At 52.5% G+C, this 18,452-nt stretch overlaps 1 protein-coding gene across 1 annotated transcript in view; it reads right to left on the bottom strand.

Annotated features, from left to right (window-relative positions):
* DAGLA (diacylglycerol lipase alpha) overlaps positions 1-18,452 on the bottom strand; it is a gene marked incomplete at its 3' end in the record, with an annotated part of 50,567 nt that overhangs the window by 23,373 nt on the left and 8,742 nt on the right. The window contains exons 3-4 of the mRNA XM_082284222.1: positions 2,655-2,793; positions 1,324-1,535 (exon numbers count right to left, since the gene is read on the bottom strand). Coding sequence (XP_082140348.1) covers positions 1,324-1,535; positions 2,655-2,749 — 307 coding nt within the window. The 5' untranslated portion in view covers positions 2,750-2,793. The remainder of the gene's footprint in view (positions 1-1,323; positions 1,536-2,654; positions 2,794-18,452) is intronic.

Raw genomic sequence — 18,452 nt, forward strand, 5'->3', positions numbered from 1 at the left:
TCCACCCACCCTCCTTATCTCCTGCTGGCACAGAACCTTTCCCTAAGTGGCTTTGCTACAGACCTGGAAAGACCAGTTCCAGGAGACAGAGCTTTCCCGGGCAGGGAATCAGGGCTGGGACTGGTTCCTGATGAACCCAATTCATGCCTGAGTCAGGCTTTGCTTCCCTTGGCTCCTCTCCCCTCTTGCCTGCGGCAGGACAGGAGAGGCAGGAGGAGGGATGAGACATTCCCAGGTTCACATTGGAGTTAATTCCCTAAATTCCTCTGCATTAAACAGCACACGCTTAAATTGGGACAGTCACATGGACCTTGCCCACGCACTGGTCACGCTCCCACTTCCATCAGCACAACTGATCAACCACCAGGAACAAAAAAAACCCAGGAAAAAGGGAATACAAGACCTAAAATCCAGAGTAAATCCCACTCCTGAGCACACGGAGAGTTGAAGGAAGGAAAAGGGATATTTTGGGGGGGGGGGGGGGGGGAGGGGGGCAGGAAAACCTCTCTTTGGATTCTCCCTACCTCCCCTACCCCATTTAGTCTGGTTTTAACACCAACTGCCAGGCTCTCCGTGCTTCCCTAGGGAGACTGGCTGGGAAGCTGGAGAGGGAGATTTGTTTGCTGTTCACGTTAATGACTTGCACTGAGCATTCCAAGTCTTCCGGACTGAGCTTTCAAGCAAGGTTATCCCTGTTTTAGTGGATTCTGCAGGAAAACAACCCGGCAAAAAGCAGGGATGCAAACCCACGGGATGATTTGTTTGGAATGGGTTTGGCTCTGCATCTCCAAAGATTTTTCTCTTAAAATCTTCACTCGGCACAGAAAAATCTGATTAAATTTCCATACCTGGAAGGCAACAGAACCCAGGGAAAACAAGCTAAAAGGGAACCAGGGGATCAAGGAATAATCTCTTCCCTGCTCTAGTTTTTGGTGAGGGAGCGAGACAGGAATTGCTTAGAGGAAGAAAAAGGGAGCGAGCAGGTGGAAAACCTATTTTCCTCCCGGCGCCTGGGAGTGGGTTGGATGGAGGGATGGATCAGGTGAGTAAAGAGGCAACACCTCGGAGTCAGAACCTTTGGGATTTATGCCTCTATCCTTGGAAAACGTAGGGGGGAAAAGAGAGACAGAAGGGGAGCAGATTCCATGCGAGGAAAAGGAGGCTATTTGGGACATCGCCTGCCAGTCTGACAGCCGACAGTGACAAGGCGCAGCCTATGGATTCATCGGGATGCACGGCACATCCCGGCGGCCATCTGGCCGTGCCGGCAGAGCGGGGAGAGGAGGCTCCCGGGAAGAGCACGCGGGGGCTCCGGCCGCTTACCCAGTCGGACATAGAGGACGTACTGCATGGAATCCCGCGGCTCCGTGTACAGGATGCTCCCGCGCATGCTGAGCCAGATGATGGCCAGCTCGGCGATCATGCAGCTCAGCAGGATTCCCAGGTAGCCCCGGCCGTGGTCCACCAGGTTCAGGGAGCACGTCTCGTTGGGATTGTACACCAGCCCGAAGAGCACCACCGAGAGGATCACAAACCTGCCGGGCAGGAAAGGCAAGGGAAACCATGGAATATCCCCCAGCTCCTTACATTAATCTTTGTTTGGGCCCCAAATCCCCACAAGCCATCCAGAGGCCCTGCTACCCCTGTCAGAACCATTTCATCCGTGCCACATTATCCCATGGGATCCACCACTCCAGAGAGGCTGTGGCTGCTCCATTCCTGGAAGTGTTCAAGGCCAGGTTGGATGGGGCTTGGAGCAACCTAGTGGGAGCTGTCCCTGCCCATGGCAGGGAGTTGGAATAGGATTGAGGTTTAAGGTCCTTTCCAACCCAAATCAGGATCCTGTAGTTGTTTTTCCTGAGCCTCTGCACAGAACCACAGCCCCAAATTCCAGAAGATTCATCCCTGAATATGTCCAGGACAAGGTTGGATGGGGCTTGGAACAACCTGGTCTGGTGGAAGGTGTCCCTGCCCATGGCAGAGGGTTGGAATTGGGTGGTCTTTAAGACACCTGGATGGGCTTTAAGGTGTCTTCCAACCCAAACCATTCCAGAATTCCGAGACTGTTTTTCCTGAGCCCCTGCACAGGAATACAGCCCAAAATTCCAGCAGACCCATAGCTGAATGTGTCTGTAACCAGTCTGGATGGGGCTTGGAACAACCTGGCCTATGGAAGGTGTCCCTGCCCGTGGAAGGGGTTGGAATTGGATAGTCTTTAAGGTGTCTTCCAACCCAAACCATTCCAGGATTCCATGACTGGGTAAAACTGCAGATACAAAATGCTCAGGAGTCTTCTGTATCATTCCTAGGGATGAGCTCTAAGGCATCTTCCAGCCCAACTCATTCCAGGATTCCATGCTTCTTTTTCCTGAGCTTCTGTACAGAAACACAGGGCCAAACTCCAGTGGGGAATCTTGGGTGGCACAGGAGGGTAACAAGGAGCTCTGGTCAGGCTCTTTGGAACTAGGATAGAACTTGGAGCAGAGCTTAGCTAAGAAACACAGAAGATGGAAAAATGTTGGTGTCCATCAGGAATGCCCCAGCCAAACCTTCCAGCCCCGTGTAGAAGCACAGGAAGAACTTCCAGCCATGCCAGGAATAGCCAAAAGAATTCCTGGGCAAATTCCAAGCATCCTTGTGCCCTTTTCACTTACCAGGTGGTGTGAAGGAGGAAGAGGAAGACGGCTGGCAGAACCAGGTCATCGCTGCCCACAGACCAGCGCCGGCGGAACACGACAATCCCTGGCATGGCTGGCGGGTCCCAGGAAGTTCAGCAGGCACGGCACTCACCTCCTGGAAAAGAATGGAAGCAAAGCCGCTGCTGAGCCTCTCCAGCCCCCTCTGGAGAGCCCCACAACCCGGGAGCCATCCCGGTTTATCCCAGAGCTGCTTCCTTCCAGCACCAGGGGGCACGGCGTGCTCAGGAAGGAGGGCTGGGAGTTGAAGGAGTGGGAAGTACTAGGTGAAGCCGGTGTGTAACTCATCCAGCTCCACTTCATGGGATTACCTGGAATCCTGTTAGGCTGCGATGGTGAGCAGCCACCGTGGGATTTGGGACAGGTCATACTGGCCTTAAATCTCTGGAAAACTCTATTAGGGTGTTTTTCTGTGGACAAACCTGCTGCCAGGCTCTTGTTGTCCAACAATTCCCCCCCATCTTGGCTCAGGGAAGCCAAAATATCCATTAACAGTCAGTGGCAGCAGCTGGGGAACTACGGACTGGCTCCCAACAGCACTTCCAGTGAGGATACTGGCTCCTAGGAGATCTCCCCCTGCACCAGCAGGGGCATCCTGACAGCTCCACATCTCCATCGCATCCGCACCAGCCCTGACAGGCACGACCAATTCCAAGGTGGAAGACTGAGGAGCTTCTGTTCCTCCCCGTGTTTTGTTTGTGCTCCTATTTTTAGGGCTTCCCAAACCCTTTGGAAAATAGAAACAGGAGCCGTGCAAAGTCACGAGACTGCACAGGGCGCTCCAGCCTCCTCCAGCACAGCCATCCCACTCCATCCCAGCTGGCCATACTCCAAGCTGCTCCAGAGGGACTCTGGCAGCACACCTTATCCCACTCCTGCCTTCCTAGCCCAACACATGACCCACAACCAGGAATTTTCCTTGGTTTTGCCGAATCCGGGATGGCGTCTTTGCTATCAGCCCACAGCCACCAGGGATTTCTGGACTGTGGGATCGGTCCTGTCCCTCTTTCCATGCCCTAATCCCTGTCCCACCTCTTACCTGTGCTACCAGGGAATGCCACACCTCACCTGCATCTCTCTGCTCCAAGCTCTCCCAACTGATCCAACTCAGTTCCCAACCCCACCAACCTCCCAATTCCCACATCCAGGCACTGCTGCTGGATGCTCCATCCATGGCCTGTGGTGGCCACGCTCTTCCAAAGCTGCACTTCCAAATTGGTAAGTCCTCTTGGATTTTTGCCTCTGTGAACCCAAAAGCAAATCGCCAGGTCAGGACAAAGTGTCCTCATCTATTACTTACGACAGGATTTCCAACAGCATTCCCAAGGGAATATCACCTGCAACACTTCCTGTACCAGGCAAAAAACCCTGTGCTTGGATATGATGGCCCTAATTTAATGCTGTGGGTAAAACAAATTAGAAAGGGGAGGACATCCATAGAATTCCAGCAGAGTTTGGATAGGAAGGAAGCTTGAAGATGATCCAGTTCCATCTCCCTGCCATGGATTGGGACACCTCCCACCAGTCCAGGCAGCTCACAATTTAAACTAAGTTGAACCCTGCATGTAACACAAATGTTGGGTTTGGGACAGCCCACGGCACCAATTCCTGCTCCATCCCACTAAATCCAACCCAGCAGTCAGGTGTGGTTACCCCACCAGTTCCCAGAACATCCCAAATCCAGAGTCTCCCATCCTGTGCCGACACCCACGGCCACCGGAATGCATCTTCCAACCCGTTTCAGTCACCCATTACTGAAAACCTACACAATCCCCTCAAATTCCAGGAGATTCCAAAGCTAACGGGCCGCTTCCAGCCCATCACTCGGTTGAAGGAAACGCTCCATTCCACAAACAAAGCGAATGCGGAATTCCGACGCCATTTGGATTCCCACTTCCTCAGCACAGAATAATCAGAGCGCTGGGTACATTCCAGCTCTACCTTCACTGCTCAGGCCATCTGGAGACTCCCTCCGAGCCCCATCGTGCCTGTCATTCACCAGCCGGGATAGCTGGGATATCACAAACCCTGGATACACCTCCAGCTCTCTCGCTGCCTTTGGACAGCGCCTCCCAGCCCAGCTCCGTTCCCGTCATCCCTCGGCTGCATCCCGCCAACACGCTTTCCAGAACTCTTCCACCCCTCCGGTTGGGCTCTCCCAGTTCCCACCACCCTCTCCCAGTTTGAGAAGCAGGATATCGATGACAGCAACGAACATCCAATGTGGATTCCTTATCCACGGCAACAGATGGGGACGGAGCAGAGCAGCCTGTCACTCGCTGTCACACACGGGAATACTCAGTGTGGAACTGTCACTCCGCTTACCAGGCTCCCAGGGTGGCAACACTCCCAGTTAATTCCCAAAGACTCCCAAATTTAAACCAGGAGGTTTGGGACTTTGCCCCTGCTTTGGAAAGGAGGGAGACGACGACGGAAGGTCTGAGACTGAAAACCCACCATAAACAGCTCTCACTGTGAGGGCTCTCCAGCTTCATCCCAGCACAGCAAATCCCAGGAATTGTGTTTTAAGATGCTGAAGATATGATCCGGCAGAGGAACTGGGAGGAAGCGGAAGGTCGGAGTGCAAACAGCCCCGAGATCACTGACCCTGGCTCTGCGACAGCAAGAACCCTCACACTGCCCCTAAAACTGCTGGAAAGAGCCAAAAATTCCCAGGATGTTGAAAGCTGAATCCCAGTACAAGCAGCCCCAAGCTCCCAACACTGAAATAAGGGAAGCACATGCACAAGGAGTACCCTCGGAGCCCAGCAAGGTCTAGGGAAGCAGGAATCTTACATGGCATGTGGTCCAGCCGCTGCGCATCCTCCTCTCCCAGAAGGGTATTTCAGGAAAAGTGCATATCCAGGGAGACAGGCATCACAAGCTCAGGAGGGAACAGCAAACTCTTCCTGCAGCCATTGAAAATCCCACTCGGCAAAGGGAAGCACGGCGTGGGATCTGGGATCTGCCTGCTGACAGAGCCAGGCATCATCCTCAGAGCGACTCCCTCCCTGCACCTCATTTATCCACCGGGAATGCTGAGAGCCAGAGGTCGTGACTCCCCCCTTCCACACCCCCCAGCACCCTCTGGAAGGAAGTGACATCATCCCTATTCTGAGGAGATTGTACGTGGATTGTGGGAAGGAGGACCGGGAGCGAGAGCAGGCGATGCTGTCAGAGATGCGGAGCCGGGAGAGGAGGAAAACCTTCGAGCGGCACAAACCTCCTCCCTCTTCCCACTGGGAAAGCGGGAGCACTGCCGGGAGCCCTCGGACACGGCCATGGCATCGGGCTGGGAAAGGCTCCTGGCCATGGACTCCCCAGTGAATGGCCAGGGGGAGGGGACTTGGATGGGACACAAAAGGGACACACAGAGGGGGCCACCCCGGGCACAGAAAGGAGAGACTGTTCCAGAGGAGCCTCTCCCGGCCTTTCCAGCCGTTAATTCCTTGTGACATGCTCTGGGCCATGACAGGATGTGGGGGAAGGGGAGAATTAGCTGTCTGTAGGGAAAGGCTTAGGGAAAAGAGCAAGGGAGAAAAACGCTACCGTGCGACAACATTCCAGCTAAACCTCGGAGACTTAGGCTAATCCAACAGCCCATCCCACCTGACAGGAGCCTCCTCGGGGAGAAGCACACAAGGAAGTAAAGCTGAAGGAAAAAGGCTGTGCCTGGATCCTGCACACCAGGAGCCCACCCACACCACAGCAACACCCCCGGAGTAACCCACTCCCTCCACCCAAATCCAGGCAGGATTTGCTCCAAGCTCCCAGCATCGCAGATTCCCGAGGCACCCACACAGCCCAGTGCTCCTCATCCCTGCATGCACAGGCTCCCAGCCCCCTGCAATTCCCCACCCCTATATCCAAAGGTTCATAACCCTCTGTAATTCCCCATCCCTGCAACTCCCCATCCCCGCACCCACAGGTTCCCAACCCACAGCAATTCCCCATCCCTGAAACTCCCCATCCCTGCATCCACAGGCTCACAACCCTCTGCAAATTCCCAATCCTGCACCCACAGGTTCCCAACCCACAGCAATTCCCCCATCCCTGCATCCACAGGCTAATTCAGCATTCCCACTTCCCTCACGCCAAAACCTCCCCTGGTTCCCAGCCTCCTGCTCTTCAGAGCAAAAGAAGGGAGGCCAAACCCAGCCTGAAATTGGATGTTCCAGGAGGTTTTTCCTCCCTCTGCCAGATCCCTGGGGATGTCTGCATGGAGGAAGCCCTGCTATCCCAATATTCCTTCCCTACCTTTTCCTTCAGGCACCTGCTGGCACTTTCACACGACCCAGGTATGACAAAGCAATCCCATCTCTGCCAGCACCCTCTTCCAGCTGGCCTCCGCAAATTCCAGAGTCCTCCAGTGTGACTCACCCAAGGAAATTCCCTCAAAACAAGCCAGATGTTTGCCTTCACTGCTCAGGGCTACAGAATTCCCCAAAAAATGGGATTTCTAGGTCTCAGTGGATGGTTGCAGGTGCCACTAAAGGACAAAGGCTTTTGCTGTTCCACAGAAATCCAGCACCGTGTCCTGGAATGCTGCCCCTCCCAGGATCCCTTCCCCTGGCTGAAATGCCACCATGTTCCCCGGGAATGTCCCAGTCCCAACCTGCTGTCCCGCTGGGAAGTTCAAGCCCAGGCCTGCCAGCTCCCAGCTCAACTTCGTGGGGAATGCAGCTGGAAAACTGAAACCAAAGGACCTTTGTGCCCTGGCAGCTCCCACAGCAGCTTTTCCTCGGGAGTGATTTTCTGCTCCAGAGCAGAGGCGCTTCCCTTCTCCCTGAGAGCACATCCAGGTCACCTCGCCCAGGTGTTGGAGACTCCTGTCCTGAGGGCACAGCAGGGATGCTGCATCCTGCTTTTTCACTCTGCAGGAGGACAGCCCACTTCCCTGACCAATGGAATTCCAGCCCCATCGAGTCACCCCAAATCCTTCCTTCCGTCACCAACACGTCCCATATGGAATATGGGCTTCCCAGCCCAGGCTGGATCATTCCCAGAACCCTCCCGCTCTCACCAAGCACTTACTGGACTTGATGGAAATCATCAATTCCAGCTTGGATCCAACTCCATCGGGCCCCATCCAGCTGTTCTGAAGGGCTTTAAATGAGGCTCTTTCTGTTTCCGAGTTGGTTCCTCACAATCTGGGAATTGTTCTCGCCTTCCAGGGAGAAGGGGGATGGGGTTACATCCATACAGAATGTCCTGAAGCTGGCCAGAGGAATTTGCATGGAGCAGCTCTGCTCTGGAGCCAGGCTGGGAGAGCTGGGATGGCTCAGCCTGGAGAGAAGGCTCCGGGGAGCCCTAGAGCCTCTTCCAGCACCTATGGGGGCTCCAAGAGAGCTGGAAAGAGCCTTTGGAATAGGGCATGGAATGGCTTCCCGCTGACATAGTGTGGGTATAGACTGGATACTGGGAAGCAATCCTTCCCTGGGAGGGTGGTGAGGGCCTGGAATGGATTTCCCAGAGAAGCTGTGGATGCCCCATCCCTGGAAGTGACAAGTCCAGGCTGGGCAAAGCTTGGAGCAACCTGGGATAGTGGAAGGTGTCCTTGCCCATGGCAAGGGGTGGAATGGGATGAGCATTCCAAGTCCTTTCCAAACCAAACCATTCCAGGATGGAACACCAAGAGGGGACAAATTCCATGGCATCAAAGGAAGGCAAGTCCTTTCCTTTCTGCCTTTTCCAAGGGGCCGGAAGTGTCTGCTGCAAGCAGTGCCTGCAGGAACTGCAGGGAAAGCTCTTCCCAGGGGGAAGAAAGCACAGCAGCTGCCGGAAGCTTGTGAGGAGAGCTCTGCCCTCACTGGATGTGATTAAGGGAACAGATCCCTCCTTTAAGGAATATTCCATGGATTCATGGAACATTGAAGAGCCATGTTTATAAGCAAATCCCAGGCAGGGATCAAAAATCAATGGGGACTTGAATTTTGGGATGTCTTCACGGTTACTTTGGAGATTCCCCTTGATAATCTCTCATTTTCCAAGGAGAAGGGAATAAAACGAGTCAGCGGCAGAGCCAGGGAATGAAGCCTGGAGACAGGAAAGGTTCAAGCAGCCTCCTGTGGCTTGGCACACTTCGGATGCAGCTCCCTCGGGATAAGGCCACGGCACCACAATCACCTCCGCAATGTCATCGGGACAGAACTAATGGGATCAGCTTGGATCTGGAACTCCAGCGCTGCCCACTGACACCAATTCCCAAAATAACCTCGGAGTATCAACTGACCTTCGAAACACAGGGAACAAGAACCTACCTCTTTGGCCCAGCAGCTTAACCCCGAAATCCTGATATAAATTCCTTGGAATTGCAATGGTGATGGACACAAGACTGGCGTAACCACTTCCCAGTTGGCCCAGCACTGATCCATCTCCATCCCAGCTCATTCCTCCCAAATTCCCTCTCAAAGCCCCTCTGCCACAGACACAACATGATGCACGTTCTCCTTGTTTAAACCCATCCCCTTTTTCCTTAACTCCAAACTTCCCTGCCTTGGGTACAAACAGGTCCCATAAATCCCACACTTCCCTCAAACATGCACAACATCCCCTTCCTGTTACACTGGGAATGATTAACTTTTAATAAGGAGACTCCGGAATGGATCTCCTTGGCACAGACTTGACCGCAGCAGTGGAGTTTTCAGGAAAAATTGGATTATCTCGCAAACCTTAATGGTTTTAGTGCAAGAGGATGGACGAGTCCCAAAGGTGCCACTCCCAGCACTTATTCCCAGTTAAAAGCAGGAAATTCACTGAATCAAAGAGAAACAAGGAAATTCTCCACTTTGGAATGCACCTCCTCCAAACAACTGGGACCACTTCTGATCCCAGTCCTACAAACCAGTGACACTGCAGATCCCAGTGGCTCTCCCCAGTGGATATCCAGTGACATCCCTGCTATCCCTGCAGCACCCTACAGGCCAGGATTTGTCCACAGCATCACCATTAAGGCTGGAAAAGCCCTCCAAGATTGAGTCCAACCATTCCTCCAGCACTTCCAAGGCCACCACCAACCCATGTCCCCAAGTGCCACATCCACGTGGCTCTTAAATCCCTCCAAGGGTGGGGATTCCACCACTGAAGCCTGTTCCAGTGCTTTACAACCCCTTCCATTGAGGAATTTTCCCTAATACCCAGCCTAAACCTCCCCTGGTGCAATTTGAGGCCGTTTCCTCTCATCCTGCCGCTTATTCCCTGGGATCGGAGCCCGATCCCACCCAACTCCACTCTCCTGCCAGAGATTTGTGGAGAGAGAGAAGATCCCTCCTGATCCTCATTTTTTCCAGGCCAACTTCCCCAGGTCCCTCAGCTGCTTCTTGTGCTCCAAACCCTCCCCTGGACATGCTCCAGCACTTCCATGTCCTCCCTGTGTGCAGGATCCACAGGGCTTTATTAATTCCAGACCTCAGCAACCATCCCTGGGCATAAAGGAAGAGGTTTGTAGGGATAAGTCCATAAAGACAGGGATTGTCGTGAGAGATTCCAGCTGCCCAAATGAAAGGCAGGATAATGCTTGGAAAGGGATGGAAAAACCTCACTCACAGCTCCAAGGTTCCCAAGACTTTCCTCCTTGACCTCGGCAGGAGCACAGCTTAACTCTGGAGCTCCAGACTTTGTCAGCCTATGGAAAAGCCAAAGCCTGCACAAATACCTGGCCGAGAAACAAGGGAAGCCACCACTTTGTCGGGAATCTGGGAGTGGAGAAGGAGCACAATCCCAGCGTGCTGCCAGGAACACAGTTAAAAACAACCCCCAATCCTTGTCTCGATGCCGCCAGCTCCGCAATTCCACCCACAGCTTGTGCCAGCAGAGCCCACAGGCAGCTTCCCGACCACTCCGAGCTCCGGCAAAAATAACGGCCAAGTTGCTGGGGGGGAAAATGTATTAAATCCAAAGTAATTTGGGATTTGAAACAGAATTCCGTGTTCTACAGGGGAATAAAACCCCCTACTACAAGGACAGCTTGGCTGAAATGGGGTAGGGAATGCAAAGGGAATACCTGGATGAGGTGATGGATACAGCAATAAATGCTCCCAGCATCCCAAATCTGCTCCCAGCTGTGGAACAAGCTCATTCTCCTTGGATATAGTTACTGGGAATCACCGATCCTTGGGTTTTGTTGGAATATCCCACGGCTACACACAGAAGTTGGTAATTCCTGGTTGGAAACCACACGGCCTCTGAGTTATTTATAGCCAAAATTCCAAGGGCAGATCCAAGAGGTGACCGGTACTTATGCAAGGAGCGTTTCAGACGGAGCCTCATTTCTTTGGGAAAAGCTGTTTTCCACTGCAATGCTGGCAAATTCCTATCTGACAGTTTTACTCCAGCCTGGAAGGCTTATCAGCTCAGCCTCCTTTCAACAAAGGAGCAAAAAAAGCAGGAGGAGCAAATTTCCAGGTGAGATATTGACTCCGGAGGCGCATCCCTGCTCCGGCACATCTGGGAGTGATGCCTTCAGGAAGCGGGAGGAGAAGCCCAGGCATTCCCAATAGGAATTGCCTCTCTCCCGTCCTGCAGGCAGCTCCTTGGCTCCCTAGTTTACACTAGTGGGCAAACAGTTTTCCCAATAACTTGACTCATTGCTTCAGGAATTCCCTGGGGATGAGTCACATGCAGGGAAAGCCACCGGGAGCGGCGCCGGGACCACCGCTGCCAACACGAGGAGAGCGAAAGAAGTGGGAGAACACAAAATCCCTGCCAAACTCGGGAAAACTGTGTGGTCAACACCATTCCTTGGCACTCCTTCCCTGCTCCCCTCCCCACAAATGTGCTGGAGAGGAGAAGCGCATCCGGAGAGGCGGCTCCAGGCTCCGGAGCCATGGGAATCGCCGGGGACATGCTCCCTCCACGTGCATCTGCCGGGATAGCTGGCTCTGCTCACCTCCCGGGAATGATCCTAAGGAATTCCAAGTAGTGATTATTTCCCTCCCTCCTGGCACTGAGAGGGAAAGAGGGACACACGTGGAATTCCAGGGCCTCCAGCTTCTTACTCTCACCATTCCCAAATTGTGCTTTTTTCTGCGTCACATCCCACCACAACTTATCGCAGGAGTTTTCCTCTTCCCACATTCCATGGCTAAGTGGTTAGGCAGGTACACGCCCAGCTGCAAGTCAAAAATGCTGGGAATAGGGGTTATCTGGGAAGTTTCTTTGGGAATCTAAACCCAAAGGCATCTTTTCTCAATACAATTTGTCCTCATTAAACAGGGATCCTGGATCTGTGACGCTTCCAGGCTCAAAAACACTGGGAATGGCTTCAAACAGCCTAAACCTGACCTGGACACGACCTATTCCCATCTTCCTGGCGCTGCCTGTTTATTTCCCTCACCGTGTCCCTGCTTGTTTACTTTGGCTGAGGATGTGCCTGTGTCCCACATTCCTAGAAATCAGCCTGGCAAGATGAGGAGGATGGAGGTCGTACTTCCCAAAGTCCAAGTGAAACTCCCAGCAGAAGACACCAACAGGCTACTTGAGGAGCTCATCCTGTAGGAGTACATCCAACAGGGAATATTCCCAAATGCTGTGAATTCCCTGAAAGCACACGTTGGTGTTTCACTGCACATCTGCCTTCTCCCGTTACTTCCCAAGCCTTCCCAGATTCCCACTTTCCAATATCTTATTCCTTATTAAGCAGGATCTGGCTTCTTGGCCCCAACTCCAGATTTTTCCCCGCCTCCAGCGAAAATCACTCCAACATCAGGATATCCTGGAATCAGTTATTTTTGCAAGTTTATTTGACAAACCGGAACCTACAGGAATATTTATGAATAAAAATCCAACCCTGAATCCACGTTTTTCTGGCCAGATCCTGTGATACAATCACCAGCATCCAAAGGACTGCTGCTATCCAAGGGCTTCTTTCCACACTGAATCCAGGTGTGTATCCACTTTCACTTCCATGTTTACCCCGGAAGCAAGGATCAAACACCAAAGTCCTGTCTGGGGAAGGGCCGGGACAGGAACACCGGCACAGGTGGGAATTTTAAATGCACAACAGCAGAGAAGTGGGAATTTCAGCTTGGAAATGTCCTTGGCTTGGATATGGATATGGACAACATTCTCTTTCCCTTTTTGCTAAACTCAAAGGGAACATTTCAAGTCTGACTCCGGATTTCCAGCTGCCACTTCCCAAGAAATGTGGTTCTGCCCCTCCCATCCCGTGGCTTCCACCTCAATGCACAGGAACAGCCCTGGAAGTAAAATCATCAGGCTGAGCATTCCCAGCAGAAGAACCCTGCTTTATTCCTGCCTGGAGAACAGTTTTCTAAAGGAAGCTGCCAGCTCTGCCCCGGCTCCCATAAAGCTGCTAATTACAGTGCAAATCCAAAGAAAGCAGGAGCAGGGAATGAGGAAGGAGGAGGCAGATTCCAGGTCTCTGGCTCACCCAAATGACAGCTTGGGAAAACTTTTCCTGCCTCAGTCGTCGCTCCTAGGAATAAATCCCCCTTTCCACTGCTGCAGGAGCCCAAAATTCCAGCCCTCATGGAGACCCTCGGGAGAAGTGTCCCTTCTTCCACACCCCAACAGCTCCTCTCTCATCCCATCCCAGAAAGGCCCATTGTCCATTAGGAACACAGAGATCACCGAGGAAGAGCACATGGAAAGCCACCAACAGTTCAGCACGCGCAGCTCCAACTCTCCCCCAAGTTTAGGGAATTAAGTCCCAAATTCCATTCCCACCCAGTGGAAATCAAATTCCGGGACTTACCAGCCTGCTTTTCCTCCAGCTGGGATAAAGACGTTGGAATCACCACAGGGAACGAACGGCATCGGTCCCGCACCTCTCCAACCCACCGGGACCAACGGACCAAATGCTTCCTCCTCCTTTTCCCTGGAATTCTCACCCATGCAGCGCTTCCCTAATGACAACCGAGCAACCTAGAACTGGATTCCCGGGCTGAATCCTGCCAAGCTGAGGTCTCCAGCCTCTTCCTGAAACTCAGATTTGCGATGGAAAGCAGGAATCCTCTTTTCCTTTTGCTTATGCAAGCACAGATGAATCAAGCCCAGGCTTCCCTGATCCTGTGTCATATTTAAGCCTTAAATTCATTTATTTTTCCATATTCCCTTCTCCTTGGACACTCCAGGAGCTGCATTTCCAAAGCCCAGCACACACATCCCTCCTCCTCACCACCCACAGCCTGCACGTGGAGCTGATCCGCCGTTTCTCCCGGCCCTCGGGATCCGTGCAGCCACAACACCCATCCCTCCCAGCAGGGATCCAGCCCTTCCCGCTGCTCCCCGGGGAGAGCCGGGAGACAGGGATTCGGTTTCAAGCTCAGGACTTATTTAATTCCATAAGGCAGTTGCACATCTCCTCCTTAAAGTTCCACAGCCCTCTGGTTTTCCAGCTCTGCTCCTGGAATTACTCACGCATATTTACTCCAACTTTTTCCTGCTGACACAGATTCCTTGTGCCTGTTTCTCCCCGTGGATTCATCACTACAGATCCTGGAGTCGGAACTGCTGATTCCCATCTCTGCTCTCCAAATATCTGGCAAACTCGGTGCCACAGGAAGCACGGCCACACATTCCTGCCTGCAGCCGTGGCACCAGTAATCTCCTCCTGTTTCTACGCTCATTCCCTAATTTACATTCCTGGTGTCTCCTTGATACACTGACCTTGCTCAGCCTGGAGAAGGGAAGGCTCCAGGGAGACCTTGGAGCTCCTTCCAGTGCCTAAAGCAGCTCCAAGATTGCTGGAGAGAGTCTTTGGATAAAAGCATAGAGTGACAGGACAATGGGAATGCTTCCCACTGCCAGAGTTAGACAGATATTGGAAAGAAATTCTTCCCTGGGAGGGCGATGAGGCCCTGGAATGGATTTCCCAGAGAAGCTGTGGCTGCCCCTGGATCCCTGGAAGTGTTCCAGGCCAGGCTGGACAGGGCTTGGAGCACCCTGGGCTAGTGGAAGGTGTCCCTGCCCACGGCAGGGGGTGGCACTGGATCGCACTCCAAATCCCTTCCAACTCAAACCATTTCGGGATTTTTCTCCCTGTTGCCACCACTCTCTGTGTTTCCATACCCTCCTCGCTTCCCCTCGTTAGGAGAAGTCCCTCAGCAGAGCTTGGAAAGTTGTCACTCCAGGGCCACTGTCCCTGCCCTCTCGGCCACCAGCTCCAGACCCAGAATTCATTTGGAAAAGCCAGACAAGAGGGAGGTGAAAGGAGGTGAGGCAGAAGCAGAGACCCCACGTGACAAGAGCGGAGCTGCAGCTGAAGAAATCCCCTGGAAAAGCATTCCTTGGCTCCAAGGAGCTGTGCAGGCACGAACTGAAAGGCACAGATTGGAACTGACTGTTCCTAACAATTGGTTATGCCACACAAAAGCGGGAACAATCCTTCCCAAGCGAGCGGGGAGCAGGAAAGATGAACTAGCCACATGTGGGAATGCACCAGCTCCGGAGCTGGGGAATGCAGGATTACAGCAGGAGGTACCCAGGAGCAGCAGGAGGTGATCCAGAACCTAAAACCACCACGTGATTCCTAAAATACAGACAGGATGATCCTGAAAATGAGAAGAATGTGCTCCTCCTAAAACTACCCCTGAATTCCAGATGCTTTGGGCAGGAAGGGACCTTAAAATCATCCCATTCCATGCCCCCCTGCCATGGGCAGGGACACCTCCCACTGTCCCAGGCTGCTCCAAGCCCCAGTGTCCAGCCTGGCCTTGGACACTTCCAGGGATCCAGGGGCAGCCACAGCTTCTCTGGAAAACCCATTCCAGGGCCTCACCACCCTCACCACGCCTCTTCCCAATATCCCATCTATCCCTGCCCTCTGGCAATGGGAAGCCTTCTCCCCTTTAGGCACTGGAAGAGGCTCTAAGGTCTCCCTGGAGCCTTCTCTTGTCCAGGCTGAACATTCCCAGCAATCCCAGCCTGTCCTCAAACCATGTCTGAATTGAACAGGGAAAACATCACCTTTCCTGCAGCAAATCCCAGCAGGATCATCCTCAGGGCTGTACCTGGATTTGGCATCTGGCTGCTGGGCATCCCGGACCACAGCCAGGTGATCCCAATCCCTCTCTACTGAACCCAGTAACTCCGCAGCTTTTGGAAAGCAAAGGAAAGCACTTCCATTTTCCCAAAGACAAAAAAATTCACCTCAAAGCTTGCCCAGGGAAGTTGGCAACCCTCGGAAAACGGGAAGGATCCCTGCTCCAACACCACAGGGATGCTTTTTGCAATTCATTTCTCTGGGAAGAGCCACCTTTCCCCTCGTCCAGCAGATATGAATTCCACATTTGAATTTATAATCCAAACAGGATCATAAGGAAAAAAGCTGTATATTGGGATCTACTCCAGGACAAGCCCCTGGCTCCCAGCCCGACCAGTTTGAGGCTGCTGGAAAAGAAAGTCCTTTTTCCTCTCATTCTCGAGGCAACGTGTGGCCATCCCGGTAATTAAATGGAGCGCCTCTGCAGCGATTCCTTCGGCAGGATTTGTCCAGGTGTGGATTTTCCCGCCTTTCCTTTAATTATCTTATAATTAACCATGAAGTATCCAATCATCCAGAGCTTTTTCAATTAAGCTTCAAAAGGAAATGCCTGGAAGAGCTCTTGGCAGGAATGTTCTTATCAGCCAGGAAGAGATCACAGGCACCAGAGCTGGGGTTCGGTGACTCATTCCGTTATTGCCGGGGCAAGTGAACTTCCAAAGCTGGAAAAAACTCCTTTATTCCACCTTTTTCAGTTCACATCCTCATCCCTGATCGGAGCTCAGAGGCCTGGGAGCAACACTGTATTGTAATTAACACAGCTGATTAAGGAATAATGAAGCTCCGAAGGATCAGGAATTATCCCAGCCCAGGTCCAACTCCTCTCCATCCCAATCCTGCGCCTCTTCCCTCAATTCCTTCCCTCAGCCTTAAATTCTGAGCACAGGCACAAATGAGATCTCCTACAGTTCTTCTCTAGGCAGTAAGGGGAAATATTCCCAGTCTTTTTGACAGGGAATAACAGGAATTTTGCCTGCATCCCTGTGGGCAACCCACAGGAACACCAAAAAATCCCAGGCTGAGACCTTCTGTGTGTCCAACAGCAAGGACAAACGGATCATGGAATTGTTCACATTGGAAAAGCCCTCCATGATCATCCAGTCCAACATTCCCCCAGCACCGCCAAGGCCACCACTGTCCCAAGTGCCACATCCACATGGATTTTAAATCCTTCCAGGAATGGGGACTCCGCCACTGGAGTCTGTTGCAATGCTTTACAACCCTTTCCATGAAGGAACTTTCCCTACTGTCCAACTTAAAACTCCCCCTGGCACAACTCAGGTGTCACTTGTCACCTGGCTTGTCAGACAGCTTTGATTTTTTTCCAAAATACCAAGAGAATTCCAAAGGTCTCTTGGAGAAGGGATCTCTTGAGCACTCCTAACAGCTCCCAGAATTCCAGGAGCTTCTCACACACCTTCCCAGCCATGTTCCTGACAGTCTTTCCCACATTCCACAGACAGCATACCTTCTCCAGAGGGGAAAAAAAAGAAATCAACCTATGTCTCCAGCTTCTGACATTCCCATTTTTGCAACCTCAAGATCCCATGGATATTTAAGGATTTTATTTTCATTGCAAAGAGGGAAACAGTGGGGCAGACAGACCCAGGGAATATCCAGCTCCAGCATCCAGCCTGGAATTGTCCAGCACAGGATGAACCCAAGCATTCCTTAAGCTGGAAAAAATGAGTGTGCACAGGTTTCTTCCTCCCTCCACCGTATTCCTTGCTCCCCACTGGGATCAGTGTCCAGCAGAAGAGCTCAAACAATCCCTCTCAAGTCAGGGAGTAAGATTATGGAATGACACTAGGAACACTTCCCCCCCTCAGTTACATGATTTCCTGGCTGGAATTTTCAAGGTGTTTCAGCTGCCAGCCTGAAGTGAAGCTGGAAAAGGGAAAAAGGACACCGGGATGACCCCGTCCCTTTCCATGAGGAGGTTTTAAATTCCAGCACCAGCAGCCCACACATCCCTTCTTCCCTCTCTCCCTCCTCCTCTCCCTGACAAGCCAGGGAGGAGACAACACAGCAAATTGGGAAAATTCCGTGTTTCCACCAGGAAAGCAGTGCGGGGAGAGCAGGGGACAATCCAGGCTCTGCAACGTGTTGGGATAAAAAAATCTCACCTCTGCCCTCATCCAGCTCTTCCCAAGTCCACCACAGGATTTAGCACGACCAGGATGGGAGCCAAAGAATCCAGAGGTAAACATCCAAGAGAAAACAAGGAGGCAAGGGGTTGGAATCACTGGGAGAGGCCAGCAGGAGCTGCCTCTTTAAAACAGCCCTCCCTCAGCCGCCGGCACCCAGGAATCCCATTCCTGCTCCGGGCTGCCAGCAAGGAGTGACCTCTGGAGAACGCGGATCCGTCCACCGGCAGCACGCAACTCACCCCTTTTCCCTCCTACAATGTTCCAACACCCCCATTTTAGGGAAATCTGAGGCACAATTCCGTGGTTTTCTGCAGGGAAGAACAGAAGCTCTGAATCCCCCACGTTTCTGGGGTGGGCTTTTCCCCCGCTCCAGGAGGAAGATGAAATCATGCTCCCAAAATAGTTCCAAGGAAAAAGGCTCCGAGGAAGGCAGAGCTCCCCTTCAACTGGAGAGCCAAAACTTCCCTGCACTCCAAAGGGATGGATGAACTCAAATTCCATTCTACAGCACCGGAAACATGGAAAATTGAAGTATTAAAGTACCAAGTCATAATTAATAACAGCCACTAATTAATGGAAAATCCAAATTTGGGGGGCAAAAAG

Source organism: Coloeus monedula (assembly GCF_965178545.1).
Source record: "Coloeus monedula genome assembly, chromosome: 6".
NCBI lineage: Eukaryota > Metazoa > Chordata > Aves > Passeriformes > Corvidae > Coloeus > Coloeus monedula.